Raw genomic sequence first — 17,435 nt, 5'->3', positions numbered from 1 at the left:
ATGAGCAAGCACTTGGTGACAGTGGGAAGGAAAAAAACCCTTTAACAGGAAGTAACCTCTGGCAGAAGCAGGCGCTGAACCTGCCGTGACCGAGAGGGAAGATGCAGCATGAAAAGTACAGACAGTGACTATCTTGGAAACTTCATTGTTTATCACTTCAGCTCTTTGTTGTTAGCTCTTCTCTGTGGCTAATTGGTGAACCAACAACGGCACAAACAAGAGACTATACTTGTCTGTTGTCTACAATTCTATTTCCAAAATTTACGATAAAAAGATGAAAAGCTTTTGTGACTAAACTACTGTGAAAGTCTTTCATAAATATGACATCTGGCCCAGTATCCACCCCGTGTCTGCAGCTATGCTCCCAGAATCTTACTCGTGTTTTTGAAGGCAACATCGCCGCAGCAGCTTAGCATTAGCTTTGATAATGTGCCCAAAGAGCAAAGCTGTGTAAGAAAGCAATCACCTGAAGCACTTTAACTTAATATTTAGAGAATTACACTCTTGAACTCATGACAACATGTGAACATGCGATCTCGTGTGATCTTAAAGCCAATACAAAATTTAAGTCAGAGTAAAAACTCAACCACTAATGTTTTGTGTAAGTTTCAGTCCTGAATCAAAACCATGTCATATGATATTTGATTCATATTTTTAAACAGAATAATTGATTTTCTTCTTTTTTCCTCCCATAGTATGTTGTGACTGACTCAGTTATGATTGTGTGTTGATCAGGTCCAAAAGAAGCCAGACAAGTTCAGCGAGGAGCTGCTGAGTGATGGGACGGAGGAGAACGACACTGGTTTCTGGAATTCCCTGACCAGGTGCAGCTCAAAACAGTGATCTCATTTTTAATTTTCAAATGTTCAAAACTGTCAAATAATCGCTTTTCATTTTGTCTTTCAGAGGTTTCACGGGTGGAGGCAAGACTGAAGAGCCCAAGCAAGACAAGGACGATACGATCAACATCTTCTCTGTGGCCTCGGGGCATCTGTACGAGAGGTTCCTCAGGTGGGTGTCAGAGATGTGACCGGGCAAAGAAAGGGGATTGTTGTGTCAGCCAAAAATCCTTGAAAGCGAACATCCCTGCTTCTTCCTTATACTTTTGATTTTAGAGTCTTTTTCTTCCCAGTTCTGTTGCCACCAGTCTTTTTACTTTACTGTCCTCCTCTCTCTCAGGATCATGATGCTGTCAGTTCTAAAGCACACCAAAACTCCTGTCAAGTTCTGGTTCCTCAAGAACTACTTGTCTCCCACTTTTAAGGTAGGATTTTACTTTATTTTATTCAATTTTTTGCCTCTGGTGTTACTTTAAAACTCAGCTGGCATCTCGTCACTGATGTGGAAATCTTCTCCAATGGCTGCAGCTTTTTCTCTGTCCAACATCGATGTGAAGCTCAAGCAGAAACGTGCAGCAGGGATCGGATTACTCCCTGATTTTTCTTTTAAATATTCTTTAGTTTTTGTGTCTAAAAATAATTTGTGTGGGAGATACTGTTGGCTTCTGAAGGTGCTGCAGTTTAGTGGATAGGATGCTGAATGTATTGCATGTTTTAACACGAGTGTAACAACCTTTGCTTGCAGGAAAACAGAGAAACGTGGGATGTACTTAGTATTTCACTAGAAAACATGTTATTTGTTTAAAGCACAGTACACCCACGGTACAGTACTCTGACAGAATAGGACCAAAGGAGCATTTCTCTTATGTTCTCACCATAAAAGCAAACTAAACCTTCCTAACGCTGCTGAGTGCAGCTAGTGTGAAGAAATGTAACAACCACCTCACTGACGCTGTTTTCATACATGACCTCTGGACTATTGGGTCAGGAAGTTGTCTGAAGTTACTCACATGTGACACACAGCGGGCGGTGAACGTTTGAGAAGCACTAACTGGACATTTTTTGTGCCCACAAGGCGTCACACCTGAAACCCATTTGTTAGCGGTGAAACCACCGGAGTGTTATTGCATATCACTCTGAAGCTGACGGCTGATCCCTTGTGGAAGTTCCAGGCTCTGGTTGTCGGGTCATGTGTCAGTCACCGGTATCCTGCTCTCTCATTGGTTGTTGCCTCAATTGCTCGCCCGGAAGCTTAGAAAAGTTTGTCAGGTCCCGGCCATTGGGCATCGCCAGCGGTTATTTCACCCGGAGACGGTTTGAAATGTGAATTACACTTCTGTGTCAGATCTATCTAATGTGGTTTTGAAGTGACTGCACCAAACATTTATACTAGTCTTCAAAGATTTAAACCCATTCATAAACACTGAATCGAGCAGCTTGTGCTATTTCTGTAGCACGGCACAACAACAGCCTTCTTTCAATAAAAGAACCAAGCAGACGGCTGCAATAGGAAAAGAGAGATTATTTTTAAGTCAATATTGAGCCTGCTTTGAAGCAAAAACAGTAACAGCAAAGTGTAGAAAAAAATATTGTCATAATAAATGTGAATTCAACAAAAAGTAATTCAGTCAAAATTAAATACATCAAAAATATTAAATTGGTAGATCACTGTTACCATAAATAAGATTTAGAGTTAAAAATAAACATAAATAAATATATATAAACAATTTAAGAATAATAAAATCTGCTAAAATGTCCTAAAACTGAGTGTAATCATACTTATTTCACTTGAAAATTTCTATGAATGAGTTTCGTTCCTCAGTAGATGACTGCAGAATTTTATACAAACATGTGGCATTCACTTTACTTTTGATTTCTGCTGTCCTACAAAATCATCTGTCATGCCACATATTTCACTAATTTCTAGAAATCCTACGTAAACAACACAAAACTCAACATTTAGAGCAACTATTCAACCACAGAATGACTGAGTTTCATTTAGCTTACCACTCTTAGTTTCAATGTTACAGATGTAAGAGTTTTCTGAAATCCAGAAGAACAGTGAAGTTTGAAACGCTTTAGGCCATTACTGATTGGTCCGTGCAATAATGTCTCTAACTGTCACATAGCCTGATCTTTGCCGATTGGCTGGGAGCAGTTTGTGTCCTTCTACGACCTCATAGAGCGGCATAGCAAGGCCAGTTTTGCTGTCTATTGAAGTTACCGTGCTTGGTTTTTTTTGTTTTTTGGGGGGGGGTTGGTCTTACATTGTGTTTATTTAATTTTGCATTTTCGATATTTGAGTCCATTTTCATTAAATCTGTCAGGGGTCAGTTGTCGGTCAGCTGTCAGCCTGTTTATGAATTTAAACCTTAATTATTTATGGCCCCATATTGTCAAAGGGGAAAATTATGAGGTGTGCACATGCTGACAGCTCTGTTCCTGTGTGTCACCATCTTTCAGGAGTTTATCCCCCACATGGCGAAGGAATACGGCTTCCAGTACGAGCTGGTCCAGTATAAGTGGCCCCGCTGGTTACACCAGCAGACGGAGAAGCAGAGGATCATCTGGGGCTATAAGATCCTCTTCCTGGACGTGCTGTTCCCTCTGGCCGTCGACAAGATCCTGTTCGTGGATGCTGACCAGGTTCGCTCACATGTAGCTGTGCAAACACAGTCACTCATCTTGCATCTGTCCAAGTATTTGTTCTTTTACTATTCATTAAAGGAGGAAACTGTCAGCTTCAGAGAACCTGTTAAATATAATATTCCTCATGACTGCCATGAAGTGCTAAAAGGTTTGGAAGTAGTTTTATAGAAAAGTTTGGAAGTGCACACTCAGTTCTGCTCCACATGAGTTCCTAGACTCTTTTTATTTTATTTTTTTTACTGTTTTGTGCCAGCTAAGCTGTTCACACCTCCTCCTCTGCTTCAGATCGTGCGCACAGACCTGAAGGAGCTGCGTGACTTCGACCTGGAGGGAGCTCCGTACGGATACACTCCATTCTGCGAGAGCCGCAGGGAGATGGACGGATACCGCTTCTGGAAGTCCGGATACTGGGCGAGCCACCTCGCTGGACGCAAATACCACATCAGGTAGACGCTGATCGCTCAGCTCCAGTGTCGCAATCAAGTTTCAGCAGCATTTAACATCAACTATCTGCAAACATGCTTTCCTGCAACTTTCACGTGCTACCATCGTTTGCAGCGCGCTGTACATCGTCGATCTGAAGAAGTTCAGGAAAATAGCTGCAGGAGATCGACTCAGAGGACAGTACCAGGGGCTCAGCCAAGACCCCAACAGCCTTTCCAACCTCGACCAGGTCTGACGCTCTCTTCACTCACTGTCTACATTTGTGTTTTTATGTACACGTGACATCAGAGCCACGTGTTTTATGTAAAACAGCCATATGTTTTTAGATTGATTGAACACTCTTCTCCAGTTTTTCAGTGAAGACTTTAGAGCAGCCTCGCGTTAGTGTGCGTCTGTTCCTTGTCGGCGCTCGTGTTTACTCGTCGTGTTCTGCTCTGCTTCTGATTTCACGACAGCGCATCACTGGTTTTATGATTGCAGCATTGTTCAGCAGCTTTTACATTTCAGGCTCTGATGTCCTTGAGCACAGCGACAGGACAAACTGTAGTCTGTGATTGCAACTTGATTACTACGCAACGAAAGAAAACATAAAGACAGCCAACTGTGAAAGTACACAGGGGAAGCAGATGCTGCTTCTAATGCTTGTTTGTACATGATGGTTCAACCTTCATAACAATAGTTTTCCCTTCTCTGCTTTTAGTTAAGCTCTGCACTTTTTCTCACTGGTTTGTTTGTTTATATGATTTGATTTTTTCCAGGATCTTCCAAACAACATGATCCACCAGGTGCCCATAAAGTCTCTACCTCAGGAGTGGCTGTGGTGTGAGACCTGGTGTGATGACAGCTCCAAGAAGAGCGCCAAAACAATAGATCTGGTAAAAAAAAAAAACATGCTTCTTTTTATTAACTATTTTGTGTACAGTTTGACAGAGTTCCAGAGGATTGATGGCAGTTTTCTAAAGATTGTCATGTATCCTAACAGCCACTAGAGGGCAGGCAGGCTTAAGAATGAGTTCACATTAAAAATAAGACCACCTTCTTCCTCCACCACAGTGGATCATCTGCCTCCATCTCACCCTGTCCCTAGCATCCTCCTCAGTCACACAAACTCTCTGCCTGTCCTCCTCCTCTACATTCATGAAGCTTTCTCTTTTCCTCCTGCCTGGCAGTTTTATATTCAATATCTTTTGCCCAGAATATCCACTATCCCTCCTCTGCACATGTCCAAACCATCTCAGCCTTGCCATGAAGGTTTTAAATAGTTGTTTTATAGGTGGACAAAAATCAGTTTTGATGCTGCGTCCTGTTTTTGTTACCAAACCACATTATGTGAACTATGATATGAGCTGTTTTGTCTTTTTTCTCATTTTCCCAATATCAGTGCAACAACCCGATGACCAAAGAGCCCAAGCTGCAGGCTGCGGTGAGGATCGTGGCAGAGTGGACCGACTACGACCAGGAGATCAAACGGCTGCAGGCCAGAATCCAAGACAGAGCGAACCACATAGCGAAGCAGCAGGACACAGGTGCGCTTCGCTCGCGGAAACCGATACGCGCAGCTTTCCGCATTAATCACTCAGACTAACGTCTCTCTCCTCTGTCCTCTGCCAGATGCTCACACGGAGCTGTGAGGCGCTCGCTGCGATGAGGCTCTGAACTGGACTCTGTTTAAAGAGTCTGCTTCAGAACGACGCTCCTCTCCTGCCTCGGGGACTGCTGACAGACTGACCGACTGGTTGAAACAATGTCCAGTTTTTTGTTCTTTTATAGGTTTTGGTGACTGTGTGGGTGCAAACTGTGAGGATGTGTTTTGTGAAGCGAATCACGCATTTTTTTTTCTCCCTGTAATTGATGTCAGTCTGTTTGCACTGATTGGGATTCTGGTTCTGGCTTTTGTAGAAGCACAAAGGGAGGAGGACTTCAGAGAATGGTATTGCTGGTTCCTTTTGGTGTTTATTTGCTGTAGTCAAACATCTGGTGCTGGGAACACTTTGCATTCGCTCATTTGAAGCTGTTTGGTTTTTCTCTGGATTGCATAAAGATACAAGTTCATGTGAAGGCTGTGATTTTAAAGAAAACAAGGAGAAGCACTGTAAACTCTCACCCACAGGTGTTTGACCTGAAAATGAACATCAAAATCAGTAGGATTGTTGTCACTGTGACTCTCAGGTACAGATGTTGCAGCATAAAGTCAGAAGCAGATCAAAGTTATACTGTAAAGGGAAGAGAAGCCTTAAAAGTTTGGCTAAAGCAAAAGTGATTTCTGTTCTTTGGTAACATCGATGGATTTGTCATCTTCATCTTGTTTCGGCTGTCAGATATTTTTGTTAAATAAACTCCGATTAATGGGTGGTCCATTGTATTTTTGTTTACATGTGATTACTTGAACAATATTCTGCTTTAACTATTTAGGTCCTGTGCAGATTCTGCTAACCCTGGTGAGAAAGCTAGTTAGCAGCCAGATAAGTTCACTGCTGAAAAAGGAAACATTGGCTCACATGATAACAGCAAGTCCGTTAAACTTCAGGGATATCGTTCTGTCCTGGTAGGAAGCATGAACCACTGTGAGTCCATATCACCTGCTCTGGTGCAAATCAAAGTGACATCAGAGGCAACAACCAGACTGCTCCCGTATCCTTCGTGACTGCTTTTTCTCTAGTTTTGCTTTTTGCCTAGTGTCCTTGTCACATCTGGCAGCATGAGGCAGTACCTGCAGCCCATGCTTGCTGTCAAAATAAGCTTTGCTGTGTCTCCCAGCACATCCTCAAGAGTGTGGAGGAGCTGCTAGGAGACTGAACAGGGCCATAGAAGGACATCAACCCAGCAGCAGGACTTGTTTCTGCTCTTTTGTGCAAGGAGGAACAGGAGCACTGCCAGAGCCCTACAACATGACCTCCAGCAAGCTATTCATGTGCAGGCTCTCTGAATCAGAGTCCACGAGGGTGGTGTGAGGGCCTGACGTCCCTTTGTGGGACCTTTTCACCCCAGCACTGCACAGCTTGACAGGACACCAGAACTGGCCGGTCTGCCGCTGGGACTCCGTTCTCCCATGTGGAGAGCAGATTCACTCTGAGCCTGAAAGAGTGTGGAGAGGCTGGGCGAATGCTTCACTGCTTCCAACATCATCCAGCATGACAGGTTTGGCAGTGGGTTAGTGGTGATCTGGGGGATTCATATCCTTCAGTCACACAGACCTCTAGACTGTGCTGGCGTTACCAGGATGGCATCATCAGACTGATTATGTAGGCCAATGGCTAGACTGTGTAGGTAGTTCCTGGATGACAAAGTAGTGATGTCACTTCCCTGCACCAATCTGAATCCACATGAGAACTTATGAAGCATTTTGCACGAAACCAGCCTTTCTGAAAAACACCTAGGATTTTCAAATTTATCTCTTAAATTCATTTACTATGAGACTAAAGTTTCCACTGTGATTATGTCACAGCTAGAAGTGTAATGAAGACAGTATGGATATTAACAGTGTACTTTTTTTGCATATAAGACTGGGAAATGACCCCTCTCACACATGTAGCATGTCGTGATGGTTCTTGTTCTCACATCATGCACAGCTGTGAGTTTCTTAAGAACAGATCTGATCCTGATGGCAACATCTGGATTTGCCACCACAATGCCTGTTTAATATTACAGATCTAATTTTTCCAGAGCAGCGATTCATACTGTGATCTCTTTGCACATCACTGCTGGTCTCTTCCTTTCCCCCGTTGTTTACTCTCATCTTACCAACCATCAGCATCTCCATACTCTCTAAAGTGTAACTCTCTTGGTGCAGGGCATCCCATTTCTGCCCTCGACACAAAAAACCTGTTACTGGAAGGTTTCAGACTTTTATTGTGATCCATTTGAAAAAAGGTTTTACAAAAAGGTAACATTCAATTTTTACACCAATTCTTTAAAAAAAACAAAAATCACTTAAAATAAGGTTTTGATACAACAAAATTCAGTTAACTAATGGCTTCTATGAACAATGTGAAAATAAGATAATATACATGTAAATGAATGCTACAAAGATGAGGACAAACAAAGGGATTACATCAATTAAAATAAAAAATAAAAACACACAAACAATGGCATGATTGTTTTGCTTTTTCACTTGAGTGACATCTGGCCAGAATTACCAACAGAGCGGTTATTGCAAAACGAATCCCACAGCGTGTGGCGTGCAACTGGAATGTGATGACACAAAAACAAGCAGGAAAAAAAAAAAGTAGAACCGCCCTTAATGGAGCGGATTTGATGCATCCGTTTTCTTCACATGGCAACACTGGTGTGTGCAGACTCCTCCTGCAGCCAACAAACAATAACCCAGAACGCTTTAAAACCTATGATTCCCATCATCGTGTGGCTTCAACAGAGACGACACCCAGACCAGCAAAGAGACGTGGAGAACTGAAACAACGAGAATTAACGCCCCCCCCCAAAAAAGGAAAAAAAAAAAGATGTGGTGTTTCTTTAAATGTTGACAAGCACAGCGGACGGCGTGCTCATGAAAACAGATGCTGAAAGAAGTTGCTTGCATCTGTTTCCCCCTCCCCTCCCCTCGTCCTTGAGGCAAAAACGCAAACTTCAAACCGGTTAATGGTGGCACTGTCATCTTAACCTGACCAGCCAGCTGCGCCCGTGCTCGGCGTCGAGCAGCGCGCGGCGTGACATCAGCACCGCTGCCCTGACTGGGCTGGAAAATAACCTGATTTGCAGTCTTACTAAAGTCTGTAACGCCAAACGCGAAGCCCGTGTGAGCAGCTGGTTACCTGTAGCACGACGACAGTGAAGGGATGGTACCAGACTCTGAGGTGCTGGATGTTTTTTACTCTCAGGAAAAAAGCGAATCAGCACATTTCCAAAAAACATTTAAAAACTACTTTAAAAAAACGAAACAAAACAAAAACAAATCAAGGCAGCGGTGTGGACGCCGCGCCGCTTCAAACAGGGCGCTCAGATTTGTCACGACTCTCCCCGAGAGTTTCCACGGCTTCCTTTTCCCTCGGTCCGATTTCACAAACACATTTACCCCCGTTACAGTTACATCATCTGCAAAGCTTTTTCTTTAAAAACAAACAAAAAACCAACATGCACCTCCAGCATTTTATACAAGAGTATAATACAAAATAAGGCATTTCATCGTGTTGAGTATTCATGTCGTGTTTTGAGTGTTAATGTGTGTTTTCGTGTGTGTTTTCGTGTGTGTGTGAGCGTGTGTACATAGCAAACACATTTTAATGTTATTTCTTTTTGCCCGCCTATAAAAAGACTGCAAAAAACAAACATAAAGTCAAGATAACTCTTACTTAAAATATATATATTTGTCATATACATTTAGGTATATATTCATATGTAAAAAAAAAAAAAAAAAAGGAAAAAAAAAAGGGGGGGGAAGAGGGGAAGAGAAAAGCCCAAGAGGTCCCTTTTGATAGGCCAGTTCTCAAAAAGCCACCTCACCACATCAACCCCCACCCACCCCCTCATTCCATGACCTCGCTGGGCGCCACTGTGACCAGCTGCAAGGGGATCTCCTGATTGGCTACAAGGTCGTGCGCATTGGTGGCCTGGAGGATGAGCGTTGTTCCGTCCGTGGTGATGACGGCGTCGGAGGTGGGTGGAGACGTGGAGGGGGGCACCCCGCCTTTTTTATTCTGGTGAGTCTTTATGTGCTTGGCCAGGTGGTCGCTCCGCATGAACCTCTTGGAGCACTCTGAGCACACAAACTTCTTCTCCCCTGCAGGGTCCAACAAGCACACATCAGTGGCGAGGCACATTTTTGTCTGCAAATAACTGAACTGGAGCATTTGGAGACTTTGTCGCTTGTTTCTAGCATCAGATCCTTCACTTAGCACTTGTAAAAGCACCTGCAGTGGGGACGGCTCCCTCGAGCCTACTCAGGACCCCATTTTAAGCATTTCCTCACTCTTCTTAGTGTAACTGTTAAATAGTTTTCAGCATCATATTAATTTAGAGTCATAACATTTTAGGGCTTTTACCTCACAATATAAAGCGTGTTGAGATGAATCTTGATTTTGAGCAAATAAAAGAAAGAAAAACATCCCTACAGCATGATGATGACACTGCACACTGGACAACAGGGATGCCTTTAATGAGTTGCCTTACCTCACTAAGATGCTACAGAGCAACTTTATTGCAACACAACTTGATTTGCAGCCCTTGTCGAGGTCATGTGACCTTTCCTCTCTTCCATACATCTTAAAAAATATGTGATGTTGAAACCATAAATCTCTAATCTGATTCTACACTGAACTTACATCTCCTCAAAGGAAGTGTGGATCTCACTCACCGTGACCACTGGATTCTTGGTGGCCCACGTGAGCAAGATCCTACTCAGATTCACTTGACATCACCTGGATGAGCAGGTGACCATATGCCCCAAGGCTCAATGCAAAATCTGGGATCAGATCCTTTCCTGTCGCTCTCCCCCAACTTTCCTCTCTGAAAAAAAACTTTACTCTCCTCTCTGAAAATAGCTAAAACGCCCCCTAATTGAATAATTAAAACTTGTCCCATGCCTGCCCCTAAAGAGCCAATCAACATCTAAACGGGAAAAGTATGAAACAACACACTTTACTGGTGCTTCTGTCCTGGTGACCACTGAAATTAAACTTTGGTTTCCTCCTTCACCGACTTAGAGGGTTTTCAAAATAAGAGCCAAAAAGGAACCCAAAGGCTTTACCAAGATAGCAAGACTGAGCAGCTACACCTCTACATTAATACTGCTGGAAGACTGTTGATGGATGTCATTAATGATTTATTAATGACAGACGGTCACATATTGCATCATTGTGAGAGAAATGTGATCGCAGTGATGGGGTCAGATTTCTAAAGAAATCAGAGCCTGACTCTAGTTGTCGTTTAACCCAAAGTATCAATTAAGGACAAGCACACATCACAAGTTTGTCATCACAGCCCCCGTCTACATCTCAGGCTTTATCACAGAACGGCAGCCTTGTTAAAATGATTTAATAATAATACTTCGTGCTGAGTTGATATTATCTCCTACTTAACTGCACAGATGAACAATGATGTAATTTCAAGTGTTTATTAGCTGATTAAATTCATTTCAGCTACAAATAAAATAAAACTGATATCGCTGATGATCTGCTGTGAAGTGTCGGTTTCTCACTTTTTTTTCCTTTGCATTTCACACCTCTTTGCTGAACATTGCGTTTGCGATCGCAAACAAAAGCTCTGGACAGCAGCAGCAGCAGACATAAAAACATTTTGTAACTGTAACATTGTAACGGCAACGTGATCCCCACATGAGCTCCTACCATAAAACTGTTACTTTGTTGTTATTCTTTTTTTTTTTCAATTTCAAAACAAAAAGCGTGTCGATAGGTGATCTCACCTGTGTGCGTCCTCCTGTGTCTCTGCAGCTCGTCGCTCCTGGTGAATCTCTTCCCACAGAACATCCAGTTGCAGACGAAGGGTCTCTCACCGCTATGCCAGCGCAGGTGAGCTCGGAGGTGGGATGTCTTCCCGTAAACCTTGCCGCAGCCGGCGATGTGGCAGATGTGCTGCTTCTTCTTCCCCATACCTGAACCCCTGTGGAAACGAGGGAGAGTGAAGATAAAAGGGATCGGCAGAAGTGAAGTGCTTCCATTTTCCAAACTTTTCATTTACTCGTTCCTTTTTTTGTTCTGCTGGTAAAAGGTGAGCTCAGCACCTACACCTCCTGTTATCCGTGGCTTGTGTGTGTGTTTTCAGAGGCCTACCTTCCTCCGGACTCTTTGCAGTTGGGGCAGGTGCAGGCGACTCTGCGGAGCCTTTTGCCCTCCCCGCTTGGCGTCTCCATGTCCTCGTCTCCCATCTGAACACGCAGGTTGTTCAGGTCACTGGGGTTCAGCGTGGAATCCCCGCTCAGCTGCCACTCCTCAGAGTCTGGCTCTTCCTTTATCTGGATACCTGAGCAGAGGAAAACAGAATGCAAGAGGGAGATTTAAGAAACTGTAAGGGATTAACTAAATGAATGAAATGAAGAGTGATTTATGCGTGGCTGTACCTGCTGGACTGTTTGCATCCTCTCCCTGTGAGTACTGGACCCCAGTTTGTGTTACAGAGTTAACTGTGACTGTTTGGAGGTTGGGCAGGCTGACCTGGCCTGTCTGGCCCAGGGGAAGGGTCTGGACTGGGGCTAAAGTCAACTGTTGGGCCTGGCCCTGACCCTGGGGCAGCTGAAGTCCTTGGAGTGACTGGACACCCTGAACCTAAGAGAGAAAACAGATGTTTTTAGGAAAGTAAGCTCACCTGAAAGAGCAAAACATCCCCCTTGAACTTACCTGGAAGGTCTGCCACTGGATCTGTCCGGTAGCAGTGACAGTTTGGGCCTGGATGAGAAAGGTCCCAGGGTTGACCAGCTGCACGCTCTGTAGAGTCTGACCTGCTGCTGCAGTCAGGTCCTGACCCTGAGCCACCTGGGCTACCTGGGCCTGACTGTCCCCAGACAGCTGCAAGATGGGCTGTGAGATAGTGGTGGCATTGGAGGATGACACCTGCAGAAAGAAATTACAAGTAGAATTCATACGTTTCCTTTTTTTTTTTTTTGAATGCAGTACTTTCTGCAGTGGAGAAACTGCACATTACCGCTTTATGTAAAGGCCCAAATAACACAAGTGCATGAAAAAAATTAACCAAACCTATTATCAGCAGTGCGCTTTTAGGCCCTTTTGCTTTGTATCATGTGCAGATGCCTTCTTGTCAATCACATCTACTAGAAATAATCCCCCCAAAATTTTAAAAAGACGGATGTGAGATGCACTGCAGCGCTCTGATCTAAAGTAGAACTGATGAAAGTACACAAAGCTACATTTTTATGACCTTACAAACCAAAGAACTGCATTTTTCGAGTGAAAAGAAAGTGGAGGAACCATCAGCAGGAAGAACAGGAAAACTGTGATCAGTATGTGTGCATGTGCAGTGATTTAAAAACCAATTTCCAAATATGAGTTTAGGCCACAATATTTTTGTGAATGCATCTGTGTTGCAGTGGGATGTTGATTATTCGGACAGCTGTGAGTAACAGTTTCGTAAGTGCTTTAGTTGACTGCTAGCATGACACGCTGTGCTGAAATAATGGAGACATTGTGCAATCAAATGACTTTAGCCAGCCAAATCATTTTTAACATGATTTCAGCCCTCAGTCGAGCCCAGGTTCTTGGTGGATTTCCATAGGAACCACATCATCCAGGTGGTCTTGGCCAAAATATGTTCTGTGATACACATCAGTCACAGTGAAAGCTTCAACAAACATAAAGAGGAATTTGTAAACTTTAAATGCACACCTTAAAGCAGTGCCTTACAGACATTACTGGCCTTGGGGTGATTAGAAGAATCTGCTTAACCCCTCATTACTTGGGCTGGGCGTCATTTCTCACATTCTGTTGCCAGTGACGACACAGTTATTAAATTGTGTTTACTTTACCCAGGTTATTATTATTACTATTATTAAGGATTTTCTTTAGTATCTTTTTAATTAACTAATGTTTTCTAAGTGTTGTGGGGTTGTTGTGCAAAGCCTTCCCATTAAACTGGCAACAGTATGACTAAAGCTGGGAATCTGTCAACTCATACAACAAATAAGATATTGGATGCAAGTCTTCAGGAATGACGATATTCCAGGGCCTACTTGTCCCCACTTGTGGCTTTAGTGCAGACCAAAGACTTTTCCTTCTGAGATTGCTTAATTTTATTAAATTGCTCACTTATAATTTAAATTGTAATCAAATTTCTCCAGAGACCATTTGGCATGACACACATTCACATGACATGCTGCTAAAGCCACACACGCTGACCTGGATTTGCTGCAGGTGGTTGTGGGAGTTGTAGTTCTCCGAGGACGAGGGATCAGACACGCCTGCGGACACGGCAGTCGCCTGGGTGAGAACTCCTGTGCCGTCGATGGTCTCAGGAAGCTGGGCGGAGTTGGAAGAGGAAGTGGTTGTGGTCGTTGGCACGTAGAGCTCTTGGTTGGCTCTCGGGTCGCTCACTGTGACCAGCGACTGTTTGGCTCCGGTGTCCTGGTTCTGGGTCTCGAGAGCCTGGCTGCTCATTATCAACTGGCCTTCAGGTGTGACTCCTGTTGCGATGGGGACCGTCTGAGCTCCGGTCAGCCCCAGCGACTCCAGATCCACACTGTTTATAGGGACGAATGTTATGTTGCCAGGAAGCCCTACAGGCATGGTGCCCGTGTACGCCGAACCTCCAGTTAGTGAAACGCCTTGGATCGACTGAACCTGCCCCGCCTGTGTCAAGAGATCTGTGGTTGCCGTCGTGGCACAGCTGATTCCAATGCTGCCCTGGCTGCCATCTTGGAGTAGCTGAATCTGCCCTGTACCGTCATCCAAACCCTGCGTGGGGAATCCTGCAATTGTCCCATCTGCATTTTGGATTTGAGGGATGACCTGAAAGACAGAGCGGGGGGGAGAAAGCTTTGAGAATGCTGATCACCTATGCAGGAGTGCTCTGATCTATATGTTCATCTTTTTTTTACCTGATACTGAATGCCCGACACTCCGTTTGCTGCAGCCTCACTCCCGGTTGCTGTAACATATATGGGCTGGCTGGGAATACTCCCAATAGGAAGCACGTACTGCCCGTTGGACGTGATAATCCCCGAGTTTGGAATGTGAACGACTCCCTGGTCTTCCTTCCCAGCCGAGACGGGAGTCAACACCTCCCATCGATCTGAGCCCGTCAGCTGAATGGCTGACATATCTGTCGTCTGGGAGCACAATCAAAAGTCACATTAACAGGGACAGATCACACTTCCAACAGGGAGACAGTGACTCCTCTCAGCTTCAGATTAGATCACAGTCTGGCTATTGTCTACCAATCAGGTTTGGATTCAGAAACTGTGCAGATGCATGAAAGGAACAAGTGGAGCACGGGCAGGAGTAGATCATGCAGCATTTAAAGTCACAAGAAAGATGTGAGCACTACCAGCACACATACACATATACAGAGTGAAGATAGCAGGCTCAGATACAGCCGAGAGCAGGGTGTGGGGGATGGGTGGCCATTACAACACAACTGCAAGCTACTGTTTTGATTATGGACGCTATGCGTGCTACATTATCCCACCCCTGCATCCTCCGTGCCCAAGGTACACCGGCTATCTTCCAGCGAGCCGACCCAAGTGACTGACTTCAGTGTCCTACCCACTATGGGCGGGTTTTACAGGGGTAAAGTGGGTGGCCGTTATTGAGGGGAACACAGGAAGTGTACGGCTTTCTCCCCCATGCCATCAAAATGTTAAAACCTGTGAACTTCATGCTCCCAAAACAAAACACAACCGAGAAATCGAAAGCGAGCGAGAAAGACGAGCTAGAAAATGTCGGATACCTGTGTTTCCGCGGCGCCGCCGGGTTGCAGAAACTCGCTTTGACTGCTGTCCACGTCCGCGGACGCCATTTCTCCTTGTTTCAGAGGCTGCTCTGGCGCTAGCAGGGAGAGAGGGGGAAACTCAGCAAAACTCTGTAATCTTCAACTCCTGCCTGCCAGAAAAGCCCGCAAAGCATCCCCACTCTCCGGTCCCAAAAGGAGCCGACTGCGAAATTCAACTTTGCAGCGGAGGTTCTGAAGAAATTTGGGGGGCCGAGCTCGACTGTTTACTTTGTCAACTCCGTGGCTAGCCAGCTAGCTCAGTCAGCTAACCATATCGAGCTCGTTAGCAGCAGAGCTAAAGATAAAAAGACGTAGCTCGCTCGGCTCCAGCTCTCACAAACTCACCGATTAGCTGCACGCTTCGATGTGCTGAACGTTTACGTACCAGTCATAGCGTGAGTGGTAGTAACCCGGGGGATTATCGGATCAACTAAACTCCGAACATGATTATTTTATCAAAGGCGGGCCAGTGTTGATCGGCGAATTCGGGTCGATTTTTTTTTCTATTTTGATTGACGGTGCGGGAAACACAAAAAGGTGGGACTAACAAGCTTGACCGTCGAATTTGCATCACATTACAGGACGTTCCGCCCTTCTTCTCTATGTCGATTGGCTGAGCGGAGGTTGTGGTGGAACATCATTGGTTAAAATCGAGCGCCAGTCATTTTTTTGTAGGACGAGTGTTTCCTGTTTGTTGAAGGAGACAAGAGAAGGAATGCAGTTGTTGAAATTTAAACAGGGCTTAGTTTGAATACGGAGACGCTCCAGTTCAGTCTTTGACGTAAAATAAAGTTATTTATTTATTTTGTATTGCATTATCTCTTTTGATTTGCTTTCGCTTTAAAGCCGTAGTCGTTTGCGATACGAGGGATTTTTTTTTTAAAAGTTCAAACTACTTATGTTCACTGCAAACGTCATTTAACCTCCATAATTACAACCAGGCAGCTTCACGTGTTATTACAGCTTCACACTGAGAGCTGGCTCGTTGTAATAGTTAATTTCACATCCCAAATGCCACATAATTAAAGAAAGCAGTGCTATCAAACATCAGGAGCTCTTTATTTCACTTAATTCGGGATTAAAACGTCCAGATGTTTCAACCGCTGCAGATCTGTTTGTCTTTTGAGTTTATAAACCCATAAAAACATGTTAAACGTTTAAAAATTAAATTAGTTTCTGGCTAAATTTCATGTGTTGGTCCACGATGAAAGCTTATCCATATATGAAAATAGGTTAAAACATTTTTATAACCACCAACTTTGAATTAAGCTGCCACATGACTATTACTTATTATACCTATACTTATTATTATATTATCACTTAGTGCATGAAGCCCAGTGAAGTAATAAGACCTCCAGAGTGTATGAAAAGTACAGCAGAGCAGTCTTTCGTGACCGTGTAGAAATTGTACAGGTTAAAGCATAAAACAGACTCACCAAAAATTTCATTTACTAGGTGTAAATTTTTAGTACTTTCTTATCTGCAAATTACAGTCATTAAAGTAGAACTGCTCAGGTTTTATTATCTTCAGAAAGGTTCAGTGCTTAAGCTGATTTAAACCAGTATGAATGCACAATAAACATTGTAAAAGTATACAACTGCTCTGGTAGCGTCCTTAGACACTTTGTTACTAGCAGCCTGTCACAAAAACACATTTGTTCCAGTTTCTTAAGCTGAACCTTCAAAACTGCCAAAGATTACATAGTTTTGACAGGAGTCAAAAATATTTTTTACACCAAGGGGATTCCCGAAGAGGTATTAGCTGAAAACTTGGCACATGGTGGGCAGATTTTGAGGAAACTGGACAACAAAATAAGTGTCAACGACCTGAGAGATAAGCTATTGTTCAATGAAGCTTCATCGGAAATGGTCTCAGTGGAAGGTTGACTATGAAGAAACCCCTGTGTAGGAGGAGAAATGGTGAGAAAAGGCTGAGGTATACCAAATTACACAAAGACTGGAAATAAAATCAGTGGCTACAGGCCTTATGGAGTGATGAATTCATATTTGAAATTTTTGGTAATATGTTTTTGTTTTGTTTTTTCAATATGTACAAAGGTAAGGAGAGAGGTACAACAGTGTCTACAGCCATGT

General features: G+C 43.8%; 2 protein-coding genes across 5 annotated transcripts in view; one reads left to right on the top strand and one right to left on the bottom strand.

Annotated features, from left to right (window-relative positions):
- uggt1 (UDP-glucose glycoprotein glucosyltransferase 1) overlaps window positions 1-6,282 on the top strand; it is a 29,259-nt gene extending 22,977 nt beyond the window's left edge. For both annotated transcript variants that reach the window (XM_063500141.1, XM_063500140.1), the window contains 9 exons: window positions 736-824; window positions 907-1,011; window positions 1,180-1,264; window positions 3,303-3,485; window positions 3,774-3,934; window positions 4,047-4,161; window positions 4,691-4,807; window positions 5,314-5,458; window positions 5,544-6,282. In XM_063500141.1, coding sequence (XP_063356211.1) covers window positions 736-824; window positions 907-1,011; window positions 1,180-1,264; window positions 3,303-3,485; window positions 3,774-3,934; window positions 4,047-4,161; window positions 4,691-4,807; window positions 5,314-5,458; window positions 5,544-5,563 — 1,020 coding nt within the window. In that variant the 3' untranslated portion in view covers window positions 5,564-6,282. The remainder of the gene's footprint in view (window positions 1-735; window positions 825-906; window positions 1,012-1,179; window positions 1,265-3,302; window positions 3,486-3,773; window positions 3,935-4,046; window positions 4,162-4,690; window positions 4,808-5,313; window positions 5,459-5,543) is intronic.
- A 1,479-nt stretch (window positions 6,283-7,761) lies between these two features.
- On the bottom strand, window positions 7,762-15,856 carry LOC134646290 (transcription factor Sp3-like). Of its 3 annotated transcripts, none has more exons than XM_063500143.1 (9): window positions 15,687-15,856; window positions 15,300-15,397; window positions 14,449-14,679; window positions 13,751-14,359; window positions 12,239-12,451; window positions 11,962-12,166; window positions 11,675-11,864; window positions 11,308-11,504; window positions 7,762-9,666 (listed from the first exon to the last, which is right to left on the bottom strand). In XM_063500143.1, the coding sequence occupies exons 2-9, from the start codon at window positions 15,366-15,368 to the stop codon at window positions 9,413-9,415; spliced, it is 1,968 nt and encodes a 655-aa protein (XP_063356213.1). In that variant the 5' UTR covers window positions 15,369-15,397; window positions 15,687-15,856; the 3' UTR covers window positions 7,762-9,412. The 3 variants fall into 3 exon arrangements, with proteins under 3 accessions (XP_063356213.1, XP_063356212.1, XP_063356214.1); XM_063500142.1 differs by having other exon boundaries at window positions 15,727-15,850; XM_063500144.1 differs by lacking the exon at window positions 15,300-15,397 and having other exon boundaries at window positions 15,727-15,849.
- Between the last annotated feature and the right edge of the window lie 1,579 nt (window positions 15,857-17,435).

This window comes from Pelmatolapia mariae, linkage group LG16_19 (genome assembly GCF_036321145.2).
Source record: "Pelmatolapia mariae isolate MD_Pm_ZW linkage group LG16_19, Pm_UMD_F_2, whole genome shotgun sequence".
NCBI classification, from domain to species: Eukaryota; Metazoa; Chordata; class Actinopteri; order Cichliformes; family Cichlidae; genus Pelmatolapia; species Pelmatolapia mariae.
The sequence above is the reverse complement of the archived record's forward strand: the minus strand, read 5'-3'. Positions and strand labels throughout refer to the sequence as shown.